Source organism: Ciona intestinalis, chromosome 7, assembly GCF_000224145.3.
Source record: "Ciona intestinalis chromosome 7, KH, whole genome shotgun sequence".
Classification (NCBI taxonomy): domain Eukaryota; kingdom Metazoa; phylum Chordata; class Ascidiacea; order Phlebobranchia; family Cionidae; genus Ciona; species Ciona intestinalis.
This window is the reverse complement of record NC_020172.2, coordinates 3,354,361-3,378,690: the sequence shown is the minus strand read 5'-3', so window position 1 is coordinate 3,378,690 and position 24,330 is coordinate 3,354,361. Positions and strand designations below refer to the sequence as shown.

The 24,330-nt window shown below is 32.2% G+C and overlaps 2 protein-coding genes across 2 annotated transcripts in view; both read left to right on the top strand.

Moving 5' to 3' along the window:
* LOC100175356 (microtubule-actin cross-linking factor 1) overlaps positions 1–9,886 on the top strand; it is a 24,433-nt gene extending 14,547 nt beyond the window's left edge. Inside the window, exons 27-44 of the mRNA XM_018812507.2 lie at positions 1,397–1,469; positions 1,806–1,931; positions 2,226–2,395; positions 2,718–2,877; positions 3,175–3,276; positions 3,489–3,566; positions 3,822–3,929; positions 4,217–4,381; positions 4,669–4,832; positions 5,221–5,360; positions 5,702–5,826; positions 6,200–6,362; positions 6,654–6,808; positions 7,438–7,512; positions 8,311–8,428; positions 8,642–8,744; positions 8,861–8,961; positions 9,248–9,886. Coding sequence (XP_018668052.1) covers positions 1,397–1,469; positions 1,806–1,931; positions 2,226–2,395; positions 2,718–2,877; positions 3,175–3,276; positions 3,489–3,566; positions 3,822–3,929; positions 4,217–4,381; positions 4,669–4,832; positions 5,221–5,360; positions 5,702–5,826; positions 6,200–6,362; positions 6,654–6,808; positions 7,438–7,512; positions 8,311–8,428; positions 8,642–8,744; positions 8,861–8,961; positions 9,248–9,390 — 2,269 coding nt within the window. The 3' untranslated portion in view covers positions 9,391–9,886. The remainder of the gene's footprint in view (positions 1–1,396; positions 1,470–1,805; positions 1,932–2,225; positions 2,396–2,717; positions 2,878–3,174; positions 3,277–3,488; positions 3,567–3,821; positions 3,930–4,216; positions 4,382–4,668; positions 4,833–5,220; positions 5,361–5,701; positions 5,827–6,199; positions 6,363–6,653; positions 6,809–7,437; positions 7,513–8,310; positions 8,429–8,641; positions 8,745–8,860; positions 8,962–9,247) is intronic.
* Positions 9,887–11,059: 1,173 nt separating this feature from the next.
* LOC100176854 (casein kinase I-like) lies at positions 11,060–22,968 on the top strand. Its single transcript, XM_018812492.2, has 10 exons — positions 11,060–11,248; positions 11,743–11,822; positions 12,322–12,432; positions 12,664–12,812; positions 13,986–14,214; positions 16,516–16,686; positions 18,181–18,329; positions 18,686–18,782; positions 20,906–21,036; positions 22,059–22,968. The coding sequence occupies exons 2-10, from the start codon at positions 11,747–11,749 to the stop codon at positions 22,170–22,172; spliced, it is 1,227 nt and encodes a 408-aa protein (XP_018668037.1). The 5' UTR covers positions 11,060–11,248; positions 11,743–11,746; the 3' UTR covers positions 22,173–22,968.
* The last annotated feature ends 1,362 nt before the right edge of the window (positions 22,969–24,330 follow it).

Below are 24,330 nucleotides of genomic sequence, written 5' to 3'. Positions count from 1 at the left end.
CTGGTTGGCCAATCATACACATAATACACGCAAGCTAAATAAAAAAACAAAAACATTTATATCTGTGACTAATCTGCTAAAACTCCGGAGCAAACACTATCTAATGCGATAATTCGTCAAATAACTCATTAAAACTGTCTACAATTCGTACAAGCGCTGCAAAACCATCCGCCTCCAGTTTCGAGAGAGGCGCCGACGGTGTCCAGGCCTGTTGTAGAGGGCGCCATGGCCTAAGATGTCTTGTCTTTCCCCATCCTACTATACAATTAATTTTAAAAATAGTTTTACATTGGAAGTGTTAATAATATAATTTTTTGAAGGTTTTGGGCCTTGTAACTGCTCTAACCTGGTGTTACCATTAAGTTATCTAAATTAAGCTTTAAACCCGGTATCTTACAGTTACAATAAACTTACCTTTACCATCAAGCTAAAATACAGCAATTAGTTTCTAAAAATGTCAAAAATCACAACAGACAAAATTAGAAGAAATGCGAAACGAAGCAAATACATTCCATGAGAATCTACAGAACTTTATGGGTTGGCTCGGTCAAGCAGAACAGTGTTTAGCCAACCGTAACGAAGTCCCGCTGAGTGTTTTGAAAGCAGAAGCGATCCAACAACTCTCACAGCACAAGGTGATAATTTATTTTCTTAACTCATTTTAAAAATTGATTTTTAAAAGCCAAATTACAGTTTTATTGCTCATAATATTCTTTTACTCTTTTTTCTATGTTTTTCGGACATTTTTTTAAAGTTTATTACATTTTTTTATTTTTTGATGTGTCAATTTTTTCAAGTTTTTAATTTTTTAAAAAAACTTTTAAACTTGTTTTAATTTTTTATTTTTTGTAAAATTATTTTCCAGGAGTTTGAAGAAGAGGTTCAAGGAAAGAGAGAAGAATTCCTCGAGCTCGATAAGCTTGGATCTCATCTAAAATATTTCTCACAAAAACAAGACGGAATTCTCATCAAAAACCTCTTGCTTTCTGTCCATGCAAAGTGAGGAAATTTTAAAACATTTTTTTTTTGTAATTTTGGGTATTTATATTTTTAAAATGCTGATTTTTATTGTTATTTCTGTTCACAAACTTTTAAATAAAAATTAATATAAAAAATGTTTTAAAATTTTTCCAATATTTTATTCTTGTTTATTTGTTACACTAATTTTTGTAGTTATTTTTTAGAAGTAAATATTTATAGATTGTTACTTTCGTTCATAACCTTTTAAATATTTAGTTTTTAATTATTTTTAAAAAAAAGTTTGATTTTTTTAAGTTCTTTTTTTATTTTACAAATTTTGTTGTTATTTTTTGAAAATGATATTTTATAAACCAACATATTAATATTGCTATTTTTGTATTAAATGTCCTAAACGTCATATATTTTTGATTGACAGGTGGGATAAGCTGATGTCGACAACTTCTGCTCGATCTTCAGCTGTCAACGAACTATACAAGAAGTCTATTCAGGTGGGTTTCGGGTTCAAAGCTTGATGCCGCTACCATTAATATGTGTGTGTGTGTGGAAAACCACAATATGATGATTTAAAAAAAAAGTTTAATAAGAAAATATTCTTTACATTTTAAGATTTAATCTAGTTTAGTTTCGTATTTATTTAGGTCTACCGTTTACATAGAATTCTAAAGTTGCCTGCCGTGTAAGAATAATAAAATTTATTCATAAAAGGTCAGAAAACATTTGTGTTAAATCACATATGTTAGTAATTTGTTTTAATGTATTTATGTGAACTTAAGTGATTTTTAATTCAACACCCGGTTAAAATTTTGTGTAAAAATATTTTTTAGTTCCACGATGGCTTAGAGAAACTGAGTGATTGGATTCACTCGGCAGAAGAGAAATTGGAATACCAGCAAACTAAGAGACATATTGAAGAACCTGGATCTATTAAAGCTGAAATGGATGAACATAAGGTTTTTTATGTGGTCTTGTAGAGTTTTGGTTAAGTATAAGTTAAAGCAATAAAATAATATTTAAAGTTATGTAACATTTTTCCAGATTTTTTTAACTTTTAGTGGTAGGTTCAAAATTAAAAAAAAAGTCAGTAAAAAAACTAGTATTTATTGTTAAGTTTAAATCAGTTATTTTATTTTTTTAACTTCTATCTTTTTCTTGTCGAAATCATTTATAGAACATATTGTGTAAAACAAATTTCCAATCAGTGGAACTTGTTTTCTTATTTTTACAAATCTGTTTTTTTTTACCAGGAATTCCACCAAGCGTTAGCATCCAAGCAACCAGTATATGAAGCTGTAATGAGATCTGGTATTGCTCTTCATGAAAAAGCAGTTCTGGTTCCTGATAAAACAGACCTAGATGACAAAACCAGGAAATTAAAAGAGGAATGGACAGCTCTCAACAAGAAATCAGTTGACAGGTAAAAAATAAAAAAAAAATGATTTTTTTGAAAAATGTTATATATATATATATATATATATTTTTTTTTGGAATTTAAAAAATATAAATTTCTTTAGTTTTAAAAATGTCATTCTTTTAATAACAGAAACTTATTTAGAATATGTTTTAGAATATGGTCTTAATTTTCATTAAAAAAGTTTTTTTGGGGGGTTGTAAAACATAATATTTTTTTAATAAATGCATTTTTTTACGTTATATTTTAGAATACTGTCTCAATTTTCTTTAAAAACATAACAAATTTTTACTTCCGATAATTTTAACATTCTATCACTTCAACATAGGAAACATAGACTAGAAGAGTCGTTATTATTTTCCGGTCGTTTCCTCGATGCGATTGAATCCCTCATACAATGGTTGTCACATATTGAACCACAATTAAGTAAAAATGTATCTGTACATGGAGATATACATACTGTCGAAGCACTTATGGAAAAACATAATGTAAGTTTTTTGGTGTTTTCCTTTTTTAAACGTAATGTTAGTTCGTTTTTTTTTTATTCTCTTTTTTTCACATATTGTTTTTAAAAAACGTTTTAGTTTTTGCCTAGAGTTTGCTCTTTTGGGGTTCGACTAGCAGACAAAAGTCTTGTCACATAGATGTTTTATTGTAAAGAGACTGCGGTATAATGAATAATAAATTTAGGTGTTAAATTTGCATTTAAAAAGAGTTTAGAAATAACAGTTTCGGAATTAGTACTAAATAACCTTGAAAGGAAATAACTTAATTATATTTAATAGGTTTTACGAAACGAACTAACAGCACGCCATGCAAACGTGAAAGCTTTGCAAGAATCGTTCGTTCACGAGAGAGCTGATTCGTGGGTTAACGACCAAATGCAGGTACGTGAATGTTTACTTGCAGTAATTTAAGAGTGTACAATTCACACTACTTATTATTTATAACTGTTCCCAAAAATAGGAAAAAATTGGAAATTTCCGAAAAAAAAAAACAGTCTAAAAAAATTTTTAAATTTGTTTAATTTCGCTCTTTATCATATATTTGTCAGTTTTTATTTTGTTTAACAAAATTAAAAAATATTTTGTTTTATCAGGAATTAATCCAGCGTTGGAATGAAGTTGCTGAGCTTGTTAAATACAAACAAGGAAGATTGGAAGATGCTCATAAGCAGGTAAGCAGATAAACCTGTATTTTATGAGGGTGGAATTTTTAATGGGATATGGAATACTGGCTTATTTGTCTTTAAAAACTGTTAACCAATACTCTGTTTCTGTTTCTTAAAAAAACATAGGATTGTGTTTATAAAGCTCACAACCTAATGTATTTTGGGTTATCTTACTGTAAGGTCTTTAGTGGAACACAGTATCACAGCATAAGAGGATTCAAATACGAAGTTTGTTTTGATTTATTCTGTTTTTTTCTACAGGCCCAATTGCTCCAAACATCTGCTCATAAATTCCTGGAATATTTATCCCAAGTTGAAAGTAACTTGTGTCTTACAAACAAACTTCCCAATGATGAATTTAAATTACAAGTAAGTCGCACCAAACTAATATGTTTTAGTTGGACTTTTAGCCGCAAAATGTAATTTTAATCTTTTTCATTTTCACTACTTTGCGCAAATTTGCACGAAGTTTTCTAATTTATTTCAAGTTAATCCTTTGTCTATGTGTCCTGGCAATTAAAGACACCACTTTAAAGCGCAAATTTTAGCCGACAATGTTAGGAATCAAAGACTTTATAATAATGGTTTTAGTTTGTTTCATTTTTTATCATCAAAAGTTTCAACCAAAAAAGATAAATGTTTTTTTTTCTTGAAAGGAGTTACGAGTGTCCCATCTCTCAATGACGTCTGAGTTAAAGATGAAAGAAGAAGAACTTTCCTCCATCATCTCTCTAGCTGAGTCCATCCTCCAGCAAGCTCATCCGGATGCGGTGACTCCTCTTCGTCAGCTCATTAAAGTCCTCCGGTCAAAATGGGGAGAGGTAAGGAGATTTTATTCAAAAAAGAAAAAAAAAAAATTTTCTTTTAAAAGAAATTAAACAAAATTTAAGTGTTTTTTCTGAAATAAATCACCAGTTTTGGTATCCAAATAAAAAAAGATTTTTTCTCTCACAAAAAAAAAAATTAAGATAAAAGAAATTAAAATAATTTTTAAACCAGAAAAAGAAAATGATATATTATTTTAAATAGTGAAACAATAAATGAAAACTTTTACCCAAAAAAAGATAAAAAAAAGTTTAAAAAATAGTTTTAAACTTTTTTCCTCCAGGTCCTCCAGAAGTGTGATGATCATGGAAGGAGCTTAGATGAGGCAATTTCTCGCTTGGAAGAGGACATGCTCCGAATGGAGAACCTCGGAAGATGGTTGGATGATGCAGAGAAGACTCTTCAGGATCGAGAGAAGCAACCAATTGACATCGAAAAAATTAACCAGTAAAAAAAAATTTTTTAAATGTTTTTTTTTGTTTAATTTAAAAAAAAAATTTAAGCTTTGTTTTATATTAAAAAAAACATTTTATTGTTTTATTTTTTTCCAAAATTTTTGTTTTAATTATTGTAGTTAAATATTTAGTTTGAACTATGGTATATCGGTGATCTTTTGATATCAAAGCAAAAAGTTATTCCTTTTTTATTTTTTAATTTAAAATTATCAAATATTGTCATTATATAATAAAAAATTACTAAATTTAAAAAATCTTGATCAAACAAAAATTTTCCAAAAAAAATTAAAACAAATATATTTTCAAATTGTAATTTTTTTATTTAAAAAGAAATTATTTTATTATTATAAAAAAAACAAAAATTTTTTTTTTCCTACCAGCTTAATAGAAGAACACCAACAATTTCAAGATGAGATGGTTTCCAAACAACCAGAGTACGACAACATTGTTAGTTTGTATAGCAAGCGTAAACAAGTTAGACCAGCTAAGAAGGGAGAGAAGTCACCCAGGTCTCCACCAGGTAAGACGTCATGCTCGCTGTCAAGTTATAAAAATGTTTCATTTTTTTGCTAAATTTTGCCAGTACCTCAACATTACATGTCTCTTTAAATTATCCATACTTTTGTGTCAAAAATCTGCAAATAATACTTATATATATACATATATATATATATATATTAGTTAAAACGCTCCGGACTGTACATTTGAGATTCAATCATGTTTTGCAGTCTTTTTTGTAAAATATTTATTTAGTTAAACCTATATATATATATATATATATACCTATATGTATAGGTACATACATAGATTTATATATATAATATATACATATATATATATTGACTTGAATATTTCCACCAGGCGAAACAGCAGACAGTGCTATGGAGATAGCTTGCGATAATCTGCATACACAGTGGCAGCGTGTGTGGTTTATTGCGCTGGAAAGACAACGAAAGTTACAAGAAGCAGAGGAGACAGCTCGTAGGGTAAGAATAAGCTTCAAAACAGTGTTTCCTAACTATTTTTAAACTCATTTCCAGTGTTTCCAACCGTTTTTTGTACCATGTAATTGCATTTTGCGGAAAAAAAAATTAAAATCTTTATTGATTGTATTGTTTAAAAATAATTTTATAATTTTTAAATTTCTATAAATTAGTAAAGCATAAACTCTACCCAAAACTTTTGCCCGGATTTTTATTTTAAAAAATTTACAATTACAAATCAGTACTTTTAAAAATTTAACTTAAAAATAATTTAAATTATAAAAATTTGTAAACAAAAATCAAAAACAATTTTGTTAAAAAAGTTAAAAAAAAAAAAAATTAAATTAAAAAAGAATGTTTTAAAATTTGTTTTTAGACATTGGAACTGAGTGACTTTTTATTTGATGCTTGGAGGAAGCGATATATGAAGTGGATGAAACATAAAAAGTCGAGGGTGATGGATTTCTTCCGCAACATGGATAAAGATGGAGATGGAAAAGTTACAAGACAACAATTTATTGACGGGATTCTTAAATCAAGTGAGTAGTTACTTATATAGTAGGGTGGGGAAAGATGGGACACCTTTCCATTCTATTTTCCCGTCCAATTTGATAGTAAACAAAAAACATTCAAAGAATTATAAAACTGTATCCTCAGGACTCCCATAGATCAATTTTAATTTTTTAAAACACGTTCAGGATATTTTGATACTATGTGCTACAATTGTAAACGTTATAACATGAGAGTTCTGTTTTATATACCTTGTGTCTGCTTACGATAGGTAACTTTGTAAGTGATTTTTTTTCATATATTAATTTCTTTTTTTTTAGAATTCCCAACGGACGAGATGGAAATGTCAAAAGTTGCCGATATATTTGATCGTGATAATGACGGTTACATTGATTATTATGAGTTTGTGGCTGCTTTATATCCTACCAAGGAAACATACAGGCCGGAAACAGATGCAGATAAAATTGAGGATGAGGTTAGTGTTGTATATATTCCAGTATGAAATAGCTATACATAAATTACATATTACACACATATATATATAGTAGGGTGGGAGAAGATGGGGTACATTTTCATTCCGGTTTCTCTTCCCATTTGGTAGTAAACAAAGAACATTCAAAGAAACACAAAACCGTATTCTCACGACTCCCATAGACCGTTGTTAATTGGTTAAAACCAGATTGGGATATTTGGATATTATGTGCTAAAGATGTCCCATCTTGCCCCATTCTACTATATATATTAATGGACAAACTTATGAAAATGTAATTAATAAGGTACATAAGAGATTCACATTTTGTTATAATGACTGCCCTTGCCCCACCATGCAAAGATAAATAGAGTCAATCTTTCATTCAGTTGTAAACAATAACTTTAACAGGTCCCCTCCAAAAAAATAATTAAAGTTTGCTGTAACTGATTAAAAAATCAAAAAAAAAATAATCACCTACAAGGTAACATGCTGGCATAAGGTGTATGAAACAGAACACCCGTGTTATAACGACTGTAGTTTTCCGGCCACGCATGGATAAAGTAAGTTACATTCATTCATTCAACTATATTTTTTGTGTACTAGCATAATAATAACCTTATATTACAATACAGGTTGTGCGGCAAGTTGCAAAATGTACATGCTGTAAGCGTTTCCAAGTCCAGCAAATTGCAGAGAATAAATACAGAGTAAGTTTTACGTTTTTATCCAATTTTGAGATAATTTTGGCAACTATTCTCCATGTGTGTAGGCACGAGTCTTCTTAGGTAGACATTCTTACTGCATTATGATCAAGGTATATTGAAAAGCCTAATTTCAATTCCAGCCAAGAGCAATTGAGTGTTTTTGTTGTTATCAGCAAATTTTAATTTTTCGAGTTACCTGCTTTTTTTGCGTTTTAAATTTAAAAAAAAAAAATTTAAACTTTTTAGGATTTTTACTTTTTCGAAAGTAATGTGTATTAAAATGGAAAAACTGTAGTTTTAAAACTGTTTTTAAACTGTTAATTCCATTCAAGCAATCATTTGATGTGATATATAATTTAAAAATCTCTTCTCTCAGTCTTCAGAAAATGTTTTATATTATTAGCCATTTTGTTATTTTTTAAAAAAAAATTGTTTGTTAATTCTTATTTTTTTCTGAAACAAAAATTGTCAAAACGGGAATTAGCCTATTGCGCTGTACTTTGAAAAACTGGTTTCAGAACCACAGTTTTATTTTTGTTTTAAAACTGAGGTACAAAACAGTGGGTCACAGCGTCACTTCTGTTTTAAAAGTTCCATTCCAGGCCCCTAACATTTCATAGTTATAACTAAACCATAATTTCTAATACATTGGTATAGAATTAAAATTTGTATAAAAAATAAGCCGAAAAAAAAGACTATTTTACTAATTTTTTTCTACTAGGAAACACTTTTTTACGGAAAAATACTAGTTTACGAACTATAACATGCCTCACAACAGAACTAAGGGTTATTTTTTTTCAGTTTGGCGACAACCAGCAGTTACGATTGGTCCGTATCCTCCGTAGCACAGTGATGGTTAGAGTAGGAGGAGGGTGGATGGCTCTCGATGAGTTTCTACTCAAAAATGATCCTTGCAGAGGTAATTTTTCCCTAAACTAGAAATTTTAATAAAAAAAAAAAAAAAAATTTTTTAGGAAAAATTTAAAAAACATTTACTCTTATTTTGTTGTTATGCGATAAAAGTATTTACTGTGTTTATTTTAAAATTTTTAAAATCTATTCTCTGGTAAAAAGTGTAAAAAAATTAGGTTTTATTTTAACTAATTTTTACTTCATAATCTTTTCTTTTCAGCCAAGGGCAGAACAAATTATGAACTGCGCGAGAAATTTATTTTACCAGCTGGAGCCAGTCAGGCTATGACTCCATTTAAAACTAAACGAACTTCAACAGCTAGGTAAGGATATATTTTATCATTCACCTATGCAGTAGCTACCAAATAAAAACAATGCATTTAAAAAAGTTTTTTTTTTATTTAAAAAAAATTTCATTAAGAATAATTCTAATTTGTAGCCGAACATCTACACCTGACAAACTATCATCACCAAAACGACAGATGTCTAAATCTCGTGAATCTCTCGTCAGTGTTGGTTCAACTAGAAGTTGCAAAGCAGGTTTGTATGATTCTAAAATTTGTCTAAAAAAAAAAAACCAGTGGTCGATTATGTTTTTTTATCCAAATTTTTGGCCAAACAGAAAACATATCATCAAAAAAATAATCACCCGCAAAGTTGCATATGTGGTAACTCGTAAGCTGGCGCAAGAATATAAATCAAAACACCAAAATATATGCAAGGATGAGATATAGTATTTTATTTATCTCTTCGAAAACAAAAGTGAAGATTATATTATAATAAATAAAAAAAGTAAAAGTTATCATTCATTATTTTATCTTTGCAGGAAATGGCACGCCTTCTCCTGTCCATGAACCAAAGACATCAACATCATCAATACCTCGCAGCTCAATTCCCAAATCCACCACCCCAGCTCGAAAACGGCCGTCAAAGTTGCCTTCTCGTGAAAAAACCACGCCCAAGCGCTAAGAACTTGTCCGAATTTCCTTGTATTTCATTATCCGTGCTTTTAAATTTTTGTTTTGACATTGTATCTGAAACTATAGTTCTGAGAACCCATTTCAATTTGAATCTACTTTTATTTTACCTTATCTTACCTTTATTAATTATACGAGCAATTTTAACTGATTACTCAAAGCTCTAGCAGTGCTTGAGCAATTCCTTCATCAATTTTGCCTTTTTTTGAAACAGTTCACGTACCCATCTGTGATTTATATTCCTTTTACGAGCATTTGACAATGTTTTCGTTCTTAGATTTTTTCCTTTTAGCCGCATTTTTTTCGTTTTGGGCACGCGCGTATTGGTACTCTTTATATGAGTAAGCCTGAGTTTCTTATTGTCGTGTATTCTTTTATCTTAGCACCCAAGTAGTGTTGTAACGCCAATACCCAAATTAAATAAAGATACTGTGTGCAGTACCAAAAAAAACAAACAATTACGAATAAATTTTAATTTGCTTAGAAAATATGCTTTGTAATGACAGAAAAACGAAATTGATGAATATTTGTTTAGTAAACAGGAGTAACCATACTCTTAGTTGTGACAAACATTACAGCTGAAAGGTTTTACAGAGAACAACAAAACATAGTTTAAGCCTTAAGGTATAAAAACAGAGTAGGCCTATGTGATTATATTTGGAGAGAGACGAGTTTTGTGTGTCACACACTTATGTAATTCACGTCCGTGACGTACATTTAAGTTGTAAATTAGATTTTTCTTCAGCTTATAAACAGTAAACAGACAGAATAGCAAACCAAATAACATGATGTGTTGAAATGTTGTTTTAAATAATTTTAATCAATGTGAATCTGTCAACGGTAACAGAAACATTCTATTCGATTTCTAAGATTTCTATGGGCATTTTTTCTGTTTCTTTTTGTCACCCAGGTTTTTTGCTGGAATTTTAGCGAGGCGTCTTCAGCTGTTCTTCGAATTTTGTTCAATTTTGTAGTTAGATTTCGCTTTTAAGGGCGCCGGTTTGCAACTGTCTTTAATCGTAGGTTTATTTATGTATATATTCTTTATATTCTAGGATATAACGTACTGTATTTAGGTATTGAATTAAGGTGTATTAAGGAGTATCTAAAATACGTTTTTCTTAAAATTTGCTTACCAAAATTTCCGGCAATGGTAAAGAATTTTTACTACTAACCCCCGAACAAAAAATCCAAACTTTCCTACTAACGTATGTCCTAATCTGTATTGTCACAAAGAATTTGTCACTGTCCCAGTTTAATCAATTTAACATTACTGTTAAAGTGTTAAACTCTATGTACGTGCACTCTCGATATTTGAATTGAATTTAGCTGAACTTATTTAAATTATGCTGTTGTATATATTTATTTGAATCCGCTTTTGTGTTTAATTTGGTTTTTGTTTTTACTTGTATATAAGCTATTCCAGTGTAGAACATAAGTGAAGTCACAAATTTTTCAATTAGCTTTTCTAGTATATTCATGGGTGTTGTTCATGGGCCTCTTGGCTAACGACTAAATTTGTTGACCGTCTAAAATTTAGTTCGCCCATTTTGACCGACTAACTTCTAAAGCAGGTGATGCTCAGAAATTTAGTCAGCCGACTAAATTTTAGTCATAGGCAACTCATTTTGTAAATACTAATATATATAATATGTATATACATTTTAAATAGGAGGTTGGTTTATAATTAAGTTGTACTCAGTTGTACAAGTAGTAGAATCACCCATATTGCTGTTTGCCTTGGTTTGTGTGCTAAATCTGAATTAAAATACTTGAGACCTCTTTTCCAACCTTGATTTGAAGCAAATATACAAGAAGCTTTATATATTGGTATTCTTTCGTTAATAAGGGTAAGAGTAAGTTTTTATTTTCAAGTGGAGAATTGTTCGAGAAAAATGTCTTTGTTTTGTGACTTTTGTACAGTAAAAGTTTTTTCAGTTTTGACATTGTTAAATCAATCCTATACAACGTTCTTGTTAATATTGGCAACAGGAGAAAAAATCCAGTTTTACTGTTACAATATTCCAATTTAATTGTTAAGTTTTTTTAGGTAAAAAGTTTTATTATACTACAATTAAGTTTTTTAAATGGTTGCTGTTTATAAGTGTATTTGAATTAATTTTTATCTGCTGTGTTACAATTATATTTTGGTTAGCTTTTCCCAAAAAAAAGTTTTCTTATATAGGCCTTTACCACAATCAATTTATTTTTAAATGGTTGCTATGTATGTGTGAGGTGTAGTATTCAAAACACAAAGTATCTGAATCGTATTGTTTCCCTAACAATTCTATTTAATCACCAGCCAAGTCGTATTTATTTAATTCTTTATCTCTGTTTGTATTAGAGGAATGGAGTTACGTGTAGGGAACAAGTATAGACTTGGACGCAAAATCGGCAGTGGTTCTTTTGGAGATATATATCTAGGTAAAATGATTAATATTATGATATAAGCATGTATGATGTGTGTATCTTGTAGTAGGTATACTTGTTCTAGTTTTGTTTCAGGATTAATCATGTTTAAGTGTGTCAGAGATTTTGCAATGATATAATGTGTTGTATAGTGTGAGAATTAATGAATGCACTAAATTATAACATATTATGTTCCTCCTAATACATGGTAAAACATATGTTAAAACAAGCTGTTAAGTAAAACGGTGCCCAAAAGTTGATAGATAAATGCCACTTTTTTGATCGTGTGATGATTTTTAGTGTTTTTAATTTTTGTATGGCTTACATCTTAGGCAACCCATAACATAAGTGACCACTGGCCTGGAGCATATAATTATACAACCTTTTTTGTTTTTGTTTTAAACTTTTGTATTAGTTACAATTTGTTCAACCCATAGGTGACCACTGGATTTGGGCAGTTAATTACTGGTATGTGTATTTGGTAACTATATATTGAATGTTTTCTTGCCTACAGGAACCAACATATCCACTGGTGAAGAGGTTGCTATAAAACTAGAATGTGTGAAAACCAAACACCCACAACTCCACATAGAAAGCAAGTTTTACAAGATGATGCAAGGCGGAGGTATGTGGTTTTTTTGCAAATTTTTTATGTCTTTTTTTGTCCAAAAATTTGTAACAAAATGTCATGTCTAAAGGTTAAAAAATACTCTCAAGATATATATAGACTTTGGAAGTAAACTTTTTTCAAATTCTTTTTTTCTTTTTTATAAAATTTTATTGTTTTTTTCTTTATTTAACTTTTTTCAAAAAAGTTCACATCAATTCACAAATTTCACCAATACGATTTTTTTAGTCGGCATACCCACAGTTAAGTGGTGTGGCGCAGAAGGAGATTACAATGTTCTTGTAATGGAGTTACTGGGACCAAGTCTTGAGGATTTATTCAACTTTTGCTCTCGAAAATTCAGCCTCAAAACAGTTCTACTGCTGGCTGACCAATTAGTAAGTATCCAGTGACCTAACTTTTGACAATTTAAGGTACCCAATACCCATTAGTTTTAAAAAATAAAAGTTGTTGCTGCCAAAAACATAATTTTTTTCTTGTCACATTATTAGCCTTTATGTGGGAAGTAGACTGGTCATGACTATCACCACTGTATTGTAGTGTTTATTTTAGTGTTTATTTTAAGACATGTTTGTGAAATAGGGTATTAAATTGTTTCTAGGTTTTTACTGGGTACTCATGATCTGATTTTTTCAGGGTACTATATATGCATACTTTGCATACCCATGTTAAGCGCCTGTAAGAGTATCATATACAAAAGGCTTAACCATTTTGATTATGTCGCAAAAGATAGCGCAGTTTGCTTTTTATGTCGTCACTGCTCACAGTTATTACTGCCTGGGGACTTAGAATTACTTCTTACGTCGTGTTCTTAGCTCTCTAGAATCGTTTGCAGCAGAATGAATAACTAAATAAAGCTAAGGTTTTGATTTTATTATTTGAATAAAAAAGTGTTTACCTTACATAGCCTGACAGTTATGACGCATGGCTGAGTAATTGGTAAAGAAAACTAAACACAATAGTAAACAAACCATGTAATAACAGTGTGGCTATTGATTTCATATCAAGTGATCTGGTGCAGTGGTTCTTTATTAAACTGCCAAGCCTTGTTATAATACAGCCTACCAATTTAAATCAGTAACTTTGTTTATAAAAAACTAACAAAAAAATTCCAGTATATTAATTTTTAAACTCTGTAAGAGCATTGACTAATATCATATTCACAATTTTTCCTTTAGATAACCTGAATTGAGTACATACAGAGCAAGAAATTCATTCATTTTTATACTACAAAAAATGCCACTATAATTTAAACTCCCTTTAAAGCCATTGACTAATACCATGTTTACTTTTTTCCTTCAGATAAGCCGAATTGAGTTCATACACAGCAAGAACTTCATTCATTTTTATACTACAAAAAATGCCACTATAATTTAGACTCCCTTTAAAGCCATTGACTAATGCCATGTTTACTTTTTTCCTTCAGATAAGCCGAATTGAGTTCATACACAGCAAGAAATTCATTCATTTTTATACTACAAAAAATGCCACTATAATTTAGACTCCCTTCAAAGCCATTGACTAATATCATGTTTACTTTTTTCCTTCAGATAAGCCGAATTGAGTTCATACACAGCAAGAACTTTATTCATAGAGACATTAAACCTGACAACTTTCTCATGGGCCTCGGAAAGAAAGGGAACCTTGTGTATATAATTGATTTCGGGCTCGCTAAGAAGTACAGAGATGGCCGGACACACCAGCATATTCCATACAGAGAAAATAAGAACTTGACTGGCACAGCACGATATGCTTCTATCAACACACATCTTGGGATAGGTCAGTTTTAGCAGTTCTTTAAGTTAAACATATATTATAGTACCCTGGGTAAGATGGGACACATTTTGCACATAAAATTACAAATTACCTTGATCGTGTTTTTAACAATTAACAACGGTCTATGGGAGTCGTGAGGATACGGTTTTATAATTCTTTGAATGTTCTTTGTTTTCTACCAATTGGGACGAGAATAGAATGAAAAGGTGTCCCATCTTCTCACATTCTACTATAGTAGTCCTAAGACTGTTTTTAATTGAGGGATTAATCTATGTAGATCTGCAGTAATTATGTAGTACTACCGTTTAGAAGTATTTATTCTAAAAACTGTTTGTTACATTTTATAAATTGTGCACCTTTTTGGAATTGGTATATATGTATATTATATTAGTTTTGGGGCTAGCAGGAAATGTACATAAAACACTTACATTGAAAAGAAAAAAATGCTGTATAAAGTGATATGTCTTGTTTAAATCTATTTAATTGTAAATTTAGGTTAATAGGCTGACTGTAACCTACTTCCCAAGTTCTCTTACATACCTAAGGACTGACCTATATAGAATACAAAGTGTGAATTTTCTAGAAAACGGTTTCTTAAACTAGTAAATGTACCTCTAGTTAACATTATGGTTTATTTATGTAAACGAATATTCAACAAATTTATACACAGTATAGAGTGCAGGTACAATTGGTACCTTTTATGAGTTTGTGAGCTATATTAAGTAGCTGAGTATTCTAGGGTCCAGCCTTTTCAAGACTGGTTAAATTACTTTGAGAACATAATTAGCCCTTGTCGACATTCTATTCCTATTGTAACTGTCAGGTAGACATTTTTTCAATACAGCATAGCCAGTTCAGTTAAAAGGTCCAATTTCAGCATGTTACATTAACTCATTGTAATCTACAACATAGTCACACCAGGAAAACAATTATCCCAGTTCAATGTACCTTTTAGGTCTGTCTAAATTATAACTTTGAGTAAAACTGCCGTTGTTTAATCTAAATTGATTGGAAATTGGTTTGTGTGGTTAATTTTCCATGTCTGAAAAGCAAACTTACAATTTAGACAAATTTACTATACAAACCTATTATTATGAACTTGTGGGTTATAATTTATTCTTATGTATGGAGAGTAAGAGTATGATAATTTGTAGTAAATGACAAATATGTTCAAGTTAAAAGCTGCTTTAAAGTGTAAATGAATCTGTTGAATAACTTTTAATAAATTCTGAGAATCTGACCCGGTGCTCATAGAGTTGAACGATTCTTGTGTAAAGAAATACAGTAAGGATCTGGTGCTACGAAAATGTAACAAACAAAAAAAAACAAGTCAAAACCAATAAACAATTATTATATTAGAGAGATATATTTCTCCTAAATGACATTGTCAGTCTCCTTTTAAAAAAATTAAAATACAACATTCTATTTGAAAAAGAGACTGATGATGCCATTTAGGCGAAATATATATCTCTTATACAGCAATTGAAGTGGTTGGACTGGATTTTTGTCTGTTACGTTTCGTGGCACCAGATCCTTACTGAATCTGTTGAAAAACAAAGAACATTTCATGAAAATTTAAACAGAATAATTTCCCCTTAATTGTCGTTCAATTTAAAGAAATTCCGTTTGACCTTTGGCACATAAATCAGATTTACTTGACCCTCCTTCCTGTAATGCATTGATTAAATTGAATTGGTGGCCCAGTTTATTACTCGAGGCACAATAACAATTAACTTGGTTAGCCCATGGACTGCTTCTTAAAAGGACATACCAACTTTTTGTGTTTTGAAAATGCCGGTACCTTTATATCATTCACATTTGATCAGTTATCAACCTGCAAATTTTGATTTTCCACAAATTTTGATTTTTTTACAAATTCTGATTTTTCCTCACATGGCGTGGCATTGACGATTATTTTATCACCGGTATTCTGATTCATACATCTTGTACTGTATAATGTGAAATGAATTTAACAACTTTAACATATTAGTCAGGTTGAAAACCCTCCTAGATTTAAAGGTCATCTGTGACCATCTTTCTCAAAATAGTTTACTGTTCATTGTCCTGTACTAGAATGCAATTCAGAAAGAATGCTCTTTTTTCACATAAAAACAGCTGTATATTTCTTATTAAATGTAATAAATGTGCATCTTTTTGCAGGCTACACAGTCTGTATCTATTTACAAAGGCACAAATAAAAACACTTGAATGTAGCATTAAAAATTACCAATAATTTTTAATTTCCACACAGCTAATCAGAACCTGCATACTTCACTTTTCTGAATTAAACACTGTTTTCTACAGAGCAAAGTCGTCGAGATGACTTAGAATCACTCGGTTACATTCTCATGTATTTCAACCTTGGCACACTCCCATGGCAGGGGCTCAAAGCGGCAACGAAACGACAAAAATACGAACGAATCAGTGAGAAAAAGATGTCCACCCCCATTGAGCTGTTATGTAAAGGACACCCTTGTAAGTACAATGCTTTTTTTGTAACCTAGGATTTAGACAGCTGTTTTTAAATATTTTCTAAACCTGTACCTTGATATTATACTTTAAAACATAACCTTAAACTTATATAATTTTAAACAGATTAAAAATTATTCGTTATTTACATTTATTTGGAATAAAATAGGAATATATAAACTTTTTTTTCATTCTTCTACAAACATCTAGTAAAAACTGCAAAAATGCAGCAAATTGTTTAATACTAATAATAACAATAGTTATTTATTAGTAAGTGTAACACAAATCTATATACAGTAGGGTGGGGGAGATGGGACACCATTTTATTCTATTTTCTCGTCCCATTTGGTAGTAAACAAAGAACATTCAAAGAATTATAAAACCGTATTCTCACGACTCCCATAGACCTGTGTTAATTGTTTAAAACACGATTAGGATGTTTCGATATTATGAAGTTGTCCCATCTTCCCCTACCCTACTATAACTGTATCAATATTGATTTGAATTTAACGAACATTTTGCCCGATTTACTAGCAGGTCTGTTAATGTTTAACTAATTGTGTCTTTTTTCTTAAAGTGGACTGGCATAAAAATTAATTGCTGTTCTTTAGGGCGTTTACATAGACAGTTGCTTAGAGCTGCATAAATAATGCATGCCATGCTAAAATCTTTTACTCCATTGTGGGCATTTAAGTGACAAAAATACTGTGTGTGTGTTGCAGCATAAAGAGTGTTTTATTGGTAAAAAGCTTGTGCTTTTCCTAAATGACATAGGTTTTTTTAAATGTTGCATATTTGAATTTCTGTTTTGATTTTAAATTTTGAAATGTTAACATATGAAATAAGTTGTGTGAAAAATCTTGTGCGTTATTCGATAAAAAAGATATATTTTACGTAGTCAAGTGCCATTGCTCAGTGGTAAAGTACTTGCATTGTAACCGAAGGGTACCGGGTTCAATGCTCGATTCTGATACTTTCAATTTATACAAGTATCAATTTCAATTTATATTTCAATTTATACGAGTAAATAGGCTTATACAATTAAATTGAAACCTATTATCATATTACATTCTTAAAACTTTGAAATTAATAAATGAAAATGTGGAAGTAAAAAATGCAACACAGAATACAGTACCAGCAAATTACCATTGACAGCGTATGTCCTTGGGCAAGACACTTAACAGACATTGCTCTAACCCAGTAGTCACTAACCGGGGGGGGTTGTAGCACTCTAGGTGTTAATGTAATGAACCAACTCTGCCAAAAATATCCCCTATTCCCTTTTTTTTATAAATCTTTACAGGGCCTATAGGGGGGGACCCTTTAGGACCTCACATACATAAAATATAACCAAATGAGCAACAATTAGAAATTTTCATATTAAGAAAAATTACAAAGTAAAAAGAATTTGTTTTGTTTTTAATTATTCTAATATATAATATATATATATATATATTTTTTTTATGAAAAAAATTAATAACATCTTATTTTAATTTTTAGCTGAATTTGCCACCTACCTAAACTATTGTCGGTCGTTGCGGTTTGACGATAAACCCGATTATTCCTACCTTCGACAACTGTTCCGCAATCTCTTCCACAGACAAGGCTTCACCTATGATTATGTGTTTGACTGGAACATGCTGAAATTTGTAAGCAATTTTTTTACTGCAAATACTTGTATGTGATTTTTAATTTGTAACTTTTAATTTTAATTGCGATATATTTCGTACATCTGGCCCTAATATAGCACCTATGTTGTTGGACAATTCACATATTTTTTACAAATTATAGTAGGGTGGAGAAAGATGGGACACTTTATCATTCTAATTTCTCGTCACATTTGGTAGTAGACAAAACAAAATTCAAAGAATTATAAAATCGTATCCTCACGACTCCCATAGACCTTTGTTAATTGTTTAAAACACAATCAGGATATTTAAATATTATGTGTTAAAGGTGCCCCATCCTCCTCCACCCTACTATATGACGTTTTTTTTAATTCAAGGGCAACCGTAGCAGTACCGACGATGGAAAAGATCATCGTACATCAGCTAGTAGAGGATTGGTAGGTTCTAGCGCTACAAGGCAAGCCTCCACTCAAAGTAAGCATTGTGTACTGTAATATGATTGTTGTTTTTTGAAACCGAAACTATGACGTGTTTTACCGTAGCGGTATTTGCCTATGACGTAACAATGGTGCCAAAACACGCAAATGCATAGTGCATTTTTGTGGCTTTTAAAATAACACGGTGTTTACTAGACACAGATTCTATTTTCTGCGGACAAAAACTTCACTGGTCCAACCGATTTTTAACAGCTACTTTTTATGTTTGACTGATATATAGTAGGGTTGGGGAAGATGTGACACCTTTTCATACCATTTTCTCCTTCCATTTGGTAATGAACAAAGAACATTCAAAGAATTATTAAACCGTATCCTCGCGACTCCCATAGACCTTTGTTAGTTGATTAAAACACGATCAGGATATTTGGATATTATGTGCTAAAGGTGTCCCATCTTCCCCCACAGTACTATACCTTAAAACAAGGACAGTATGACAGCTTAAGCCAACTACACAGTCCAGTTTCGACATATAAAAAAAAGTCTTTTTTTTTTGAAACAAAAATAAAGCTGGTAAAAGAAATGCCAAATAGACTGTTTTTAAAACAGAAAAACTGGTCGTCAGACAGAGCAGTACAATGAGCAAAGCAAAATCTAAAGTCTCGTCTTGGCTTACTTCCTCTGTCGTTTTGCACCCAAAGAAACTCTCAGTAATTAGCAGTAGCGGTGCAGAGGCAGTCAGGGAAACAGTGACGGTACGTAGTGGATGATTGTCAGTATACTGCACAATTATAAGTCAAGCAATAACTACAATAGGCGTAGCAGACAGTGAGTATTGATTTGACCAGATGTCGTTGTATTTACAGAAATCTAAGTCAATGTCCAAGCAAGATTCGTTCGCGCTCGCGAGCGAAAAAACTTGTGAGTACCACACGGTTTATTAGCTGTCAGTTAGATTAGGTAAGGTTTTAATTGGAAAATTTTGTTTCTTTCTAAAGATGGCGATAACGTGTCTTGCATGAAGTCTCATATATCTCATGCTCATTTATCCGGGAAATCAGGAAAGTCGCCTTTTTCTGGCAAGTTACCTAGTGGCAAAAATACGAAGTACTCGCACAGGCCCACTATGGGAAAATACGTATCACCACAGTTGGAAGGCTCTTGCATACGCTACCGTACACCTCTAAGCACCAAGCTGACGCCCGTGTCACGTCCCAACTCTAGCCCATTGACCACTGAAAGGGATGAAAGAAGTCCAAATACATATGTGAAAGCCCAGCACCCGCAACTAGGCGGTAAACTAAAAGTGGAAAAAGTGAAAATATTTTCTGCACCCGCACGAAGCACTACTGTGTGTAACTCTGGTAGGCAGGATAAGCATCACGATTCCTGTCGTTCGGCATCGTCCTTCACAGAATGCGCCACTCAAAAGTACAACGACATCGTATACTACGCCGACGCATGGCCAAAAAATCGTACAAGATCGCCCAACGAACCAAAATTGACAAACAAAGACATTTTAAAAGGCATAGCCACCAAATGCTGCGCCATCAGGACGCCACAGAAGAAAGACGCCACGCTACAACCCACCAAAGTTCAGATAAACGTCCCAAAGCCCAACAAAAGTCAAAACGCGCTAGCTTCCTACCAAAACCGCCTGTTTACCCGTTCAATCAATAGGCCCCAAGCCCCAGCGTGTAGCGTTATAACCCCTACCCCAAAAACCCCCAAATCTCCAACCAGAAAAGTCAGTTTCGAGCAAGCCCTTCAAAAATCCGTAGCCGAGTCGAAAAGTGCATGCCAGGCCAGGAACGGTTTAATAATGATGTCAGGGAACAGCATCCACAAGGAATCAGTCTTAGAGTATTTGAGGCAGTTCTTACACAGTAAGCTTTGTAACAATGCAGGCCAGTATATTAAACCAGCCGATACGTTTTTATACGGGCCTTTAAACATTTCTTCAAAAAGTTGTTTTAATAATAAAAAAAACAGTCTTTTCTTTTTGTATAAACGCTTTGTATAAGAATGTTTGCTAGTATATTAAACAAGCCGTCTGTCCGATCTATACCAGCCATAAAAATATTTCTCCAAAAAAATGCTTTAAAAAATATATATATATTTTTTCCTTTTGCGAAATGATTTACTGACTCCTGTATTCAACAGATGCGACTGGAAATCCCTCCAGCAGACCGCTATCCAGGGCCGAACGTGAGCGCCGAGTGAGTGCTCGCCTGCACAGAGGGTCCGCTGCCAATACCCCACACGATTATAGCAGCTCAAGAACCCAGCCACAAGTAAGTTAATTACTTTATCTTGGTGTTGTGAAAGCCATATAGGAGGGTTCTGTTTTTTTCATATAGTAAAGGTGGTGGAAGATGGAACACCGTTTCGTTCTGTTTTCTCGCCCATATGGTAGTAAACAAAAACATTCAAAGAATTATAAAACCGTATCCTCCCAACTTTCATAGACCGTTGTTAATTCTTAAAACACGACCAGGATATTTTTACTACAAAATGGAACGAGAAAATAGAATGAGAAGATGTCCCATCATCCCCCAACTTTACTATATATTGTTATTGGGACGTTGCTCGAAGCAGCTGTATATTATTTGCTGTTTCTGACCATCAATAATGCAGTTAACAGTCGTTAAAACGTCCTATAGTTAACACTTTTGGTAAAGTAGACTTGATTTATGAATATCCGTTTAAAAGCGCATAATAGGATAAGATGTTCCATGTTTTCATTCACTTTTATCTACATTTTAATAGTAAACAAATAATACAGAATTATATACCCGTATCTCCACGATCTAAAAAAACGTTAGTAATTATTAAAAACTCGACAAGGTTCGTGAAACAGAACACTCGTGCTATAACGATTGCCGTTGCCCCGTCACGCAGGATAATTTAGTTACATTCAATCGTTCATTACCACAAACATCCTGATTGTGTTTTAAACCATTAACAACGGTCTATGGGAGTCGTGATGATACGGTTTTATAATTCTTTGAATGTTGTTTGTTTACTACCAAACAGAACGAAAAAAAAATAGAATAAAAAGGTGTCCCATTTTCCTCTTCCTACTATATATAGTAGGTTGGGGGAAGATGGGAAACCTTTATCACATAATATTTAAATATCCTGATCCTGTTTTTAACAATTAACAAAGATCTATGGAAGCCGTAAAGTTATGGTTTTATAATTCTTTGAATGTTTTATGTTTACCACCAAATGTAACCAGTAAATAGCATGAAAATGTGTCCCATCCTCCCCCCACCCTACTATATACATTAACATGTACGTTACACGATTACAGCAATCCGGCGGTCCCAGTGGTGCAGGTACATCGAGCATGAGACGAGACACAGGTTCAGCAGCTGTACAAGATGACACAGCTCGTGGTGGGGTCAGTCGGTCGCTCAAGAAATGATCGTCCACCCACCATCGCCGCCTTTTAATCTCCGACCTCATATAGGCACGCGCACGAGTATTTTACCATTCCTTTTATTTCTCATATACATCAGCTAAGCATTTACGAGCGGGCTTAGCGTGTTGCCACGGCCCGCCAAATTACGTGACTATAGTTGAAAAGTCACCTCTTCCCAGTTCCCTATTACGTTATGACGTGTTAAGAGTCCTGTTTGCCCACCGTTGTAACGTTTTGTACATTTAGGTGTTTTATAGGTTTCAATTGCTTATAACGTTTACCATTTACGAACACGCCGAGTTTCTCTGTAATTTAACAAACCCGTCGATTTAAACGTACAAGTTCGCCTTGTTATTTATAGGTAATTCAGTGTAACTCTCCACAGTAGTACCTAATTGCCTTAATAACAGCCACAGCCGCAATGGCTAGCTATATAATCACAAAAATCTAAGACAACAATCTGCGTCGGCAATTGGCACATACTAGTTAGCCGTACCACAGCACCCACTAAAACAGTATAACATGATTCCGTTTTGGGCCACAATTGCTTCTGTTGTTTCTCGCGCCTGTATATGAAGGCCTGTGACACTGTGTTTTCACTCAGTTATTTTTTAGAGCCCGTTTTTTCTTAACAAAACAATTCTCGCATTTATGTACAGGGCAGAAATCGTTACACACTGGATTTTAAAACACATCTTAAGTTGTTTAACGGGTAACAGTTCGGATATTAGACAATATTATTTTTAGCATGCTACTTTGTTTTTTTTGCGTTTAAATAAAACACTTTTATTACATAAAACTTTCGTGGTCGATATTTTACAATAGAATAGAAGGATATTATGAGCCCAAAAAAGTGACCGCTAGATGCCACCATCGAGTTACGGGATCTTTCATATTATCAGAGTATACTAAACTTGCTGAACACGTTAGTGGTCATATAGATCCTTTTTCGTCGAACATTTGTTCTTGGCTTTGTTGTTGTTGTTGTTGCTGATAGGGCGATTATTTTCCGCACTTATCCTAATTCTTAATTCTAGCATTTTTCTTTAATCTCTTGATTGAAATCAAATCGTAATATATATTTATAATTTTTAGACTGAATTTTTAGATTTAAAACCGCACGATGAGCGATTAATTAACGATTACTTTCCTCATGCACTTTACATAGCGGAAACACTGTCTGGAGTTTGGCGGGGAACGACGGCAAGCGACAAGCGTGTTGTATCTACACAACGATTCACGACTGAATCAAACTATTAGCATTTAAGTGGGGACGCATTAAATGCACTACTCTTATACCGTATTATCATTAATCGTAATTGAAACATTATTTTTAATTCAACATCATATGATTAATATTAACTTCTAACATTACCTATGTACTGCGTGATTACGGTTTGTCAAAATTCATGAAAACAAACGTTTTTAAGCGACGACAACTTTAACTAGTGTAAGTTTACAATAAACACATGGTACAGGAGTTGTACAAAGCGTATTTACACATATTCTTTACCAATCACTCAATCCTCATACGTCATAAGTTTCATTAGTTATAATACATGTATAAATACATTCTGCCTACTGCTCCACAGTCACCGATGGCGAGTAGAACCCGTTTTGTTGGTTACTTCAGATTTGTTTTTGATCGAGCCCAGTCGATCGTTGTAGTAAAAGGATTAACTAATATAGCAGGGTGGGGGTAGAAGGGACACATTTTCATTTTGTTTTCTCTTTTCATTTGGTAGTAAACAAAGAACATTTAATGAATTATAAAACCGTATCTTCACGACTTCCACAGACCGTTGTTAATTGTTTAAAACAAGATCAGGCTATTTGGATAATATGTGTTACAGGTGTCCCATCTTCCCCGACTCTACTATCTTATGCTAATTAGTTTAAAACGTGTTCATTCATTAGATCTGTGATCTCTTGTTTAGTATACTCTGATATTATGTTCTTGCGATATAGTTGTAGCTGTACGGCCTCAAATTTAATTTTTTATTTAACTTATTTTGGTTAAATTTTGAATTTAAATTAAAAGGGTACAAACTGTACAATCGATTTAAAAAATCATTTTGGTGCTGTTATTTAATACTCCCCTTTTATTTTGCTAATTGTTTTAAAATGTTTTCTGGCGCCAAAACGGCGAAAAGTGGCTTAG

Coding starts and splice junctions, on each gene's coding strand:
- LOC100176854 (XM_018812492.2), top strand. CDS start 11,747: ATGGAGTTACGTGTAGGGAACAAGTATAGACTTGGACGCAAAATCGGC. Junction 14,215..16,515: donor CAACACACATCTTGGGATAG/GTCAGTTTTAGC, acceptor TGTTTTCTACAG/AGCAAAGTCGTCGAGATGAC. Junction 18,783..20,905: donor AAGGCAAGCCTCCACTCAAA/GTAAGCATTGTG, acceptor TGTATTCAACAG/ATGCGACTGGAAATCCCTCC.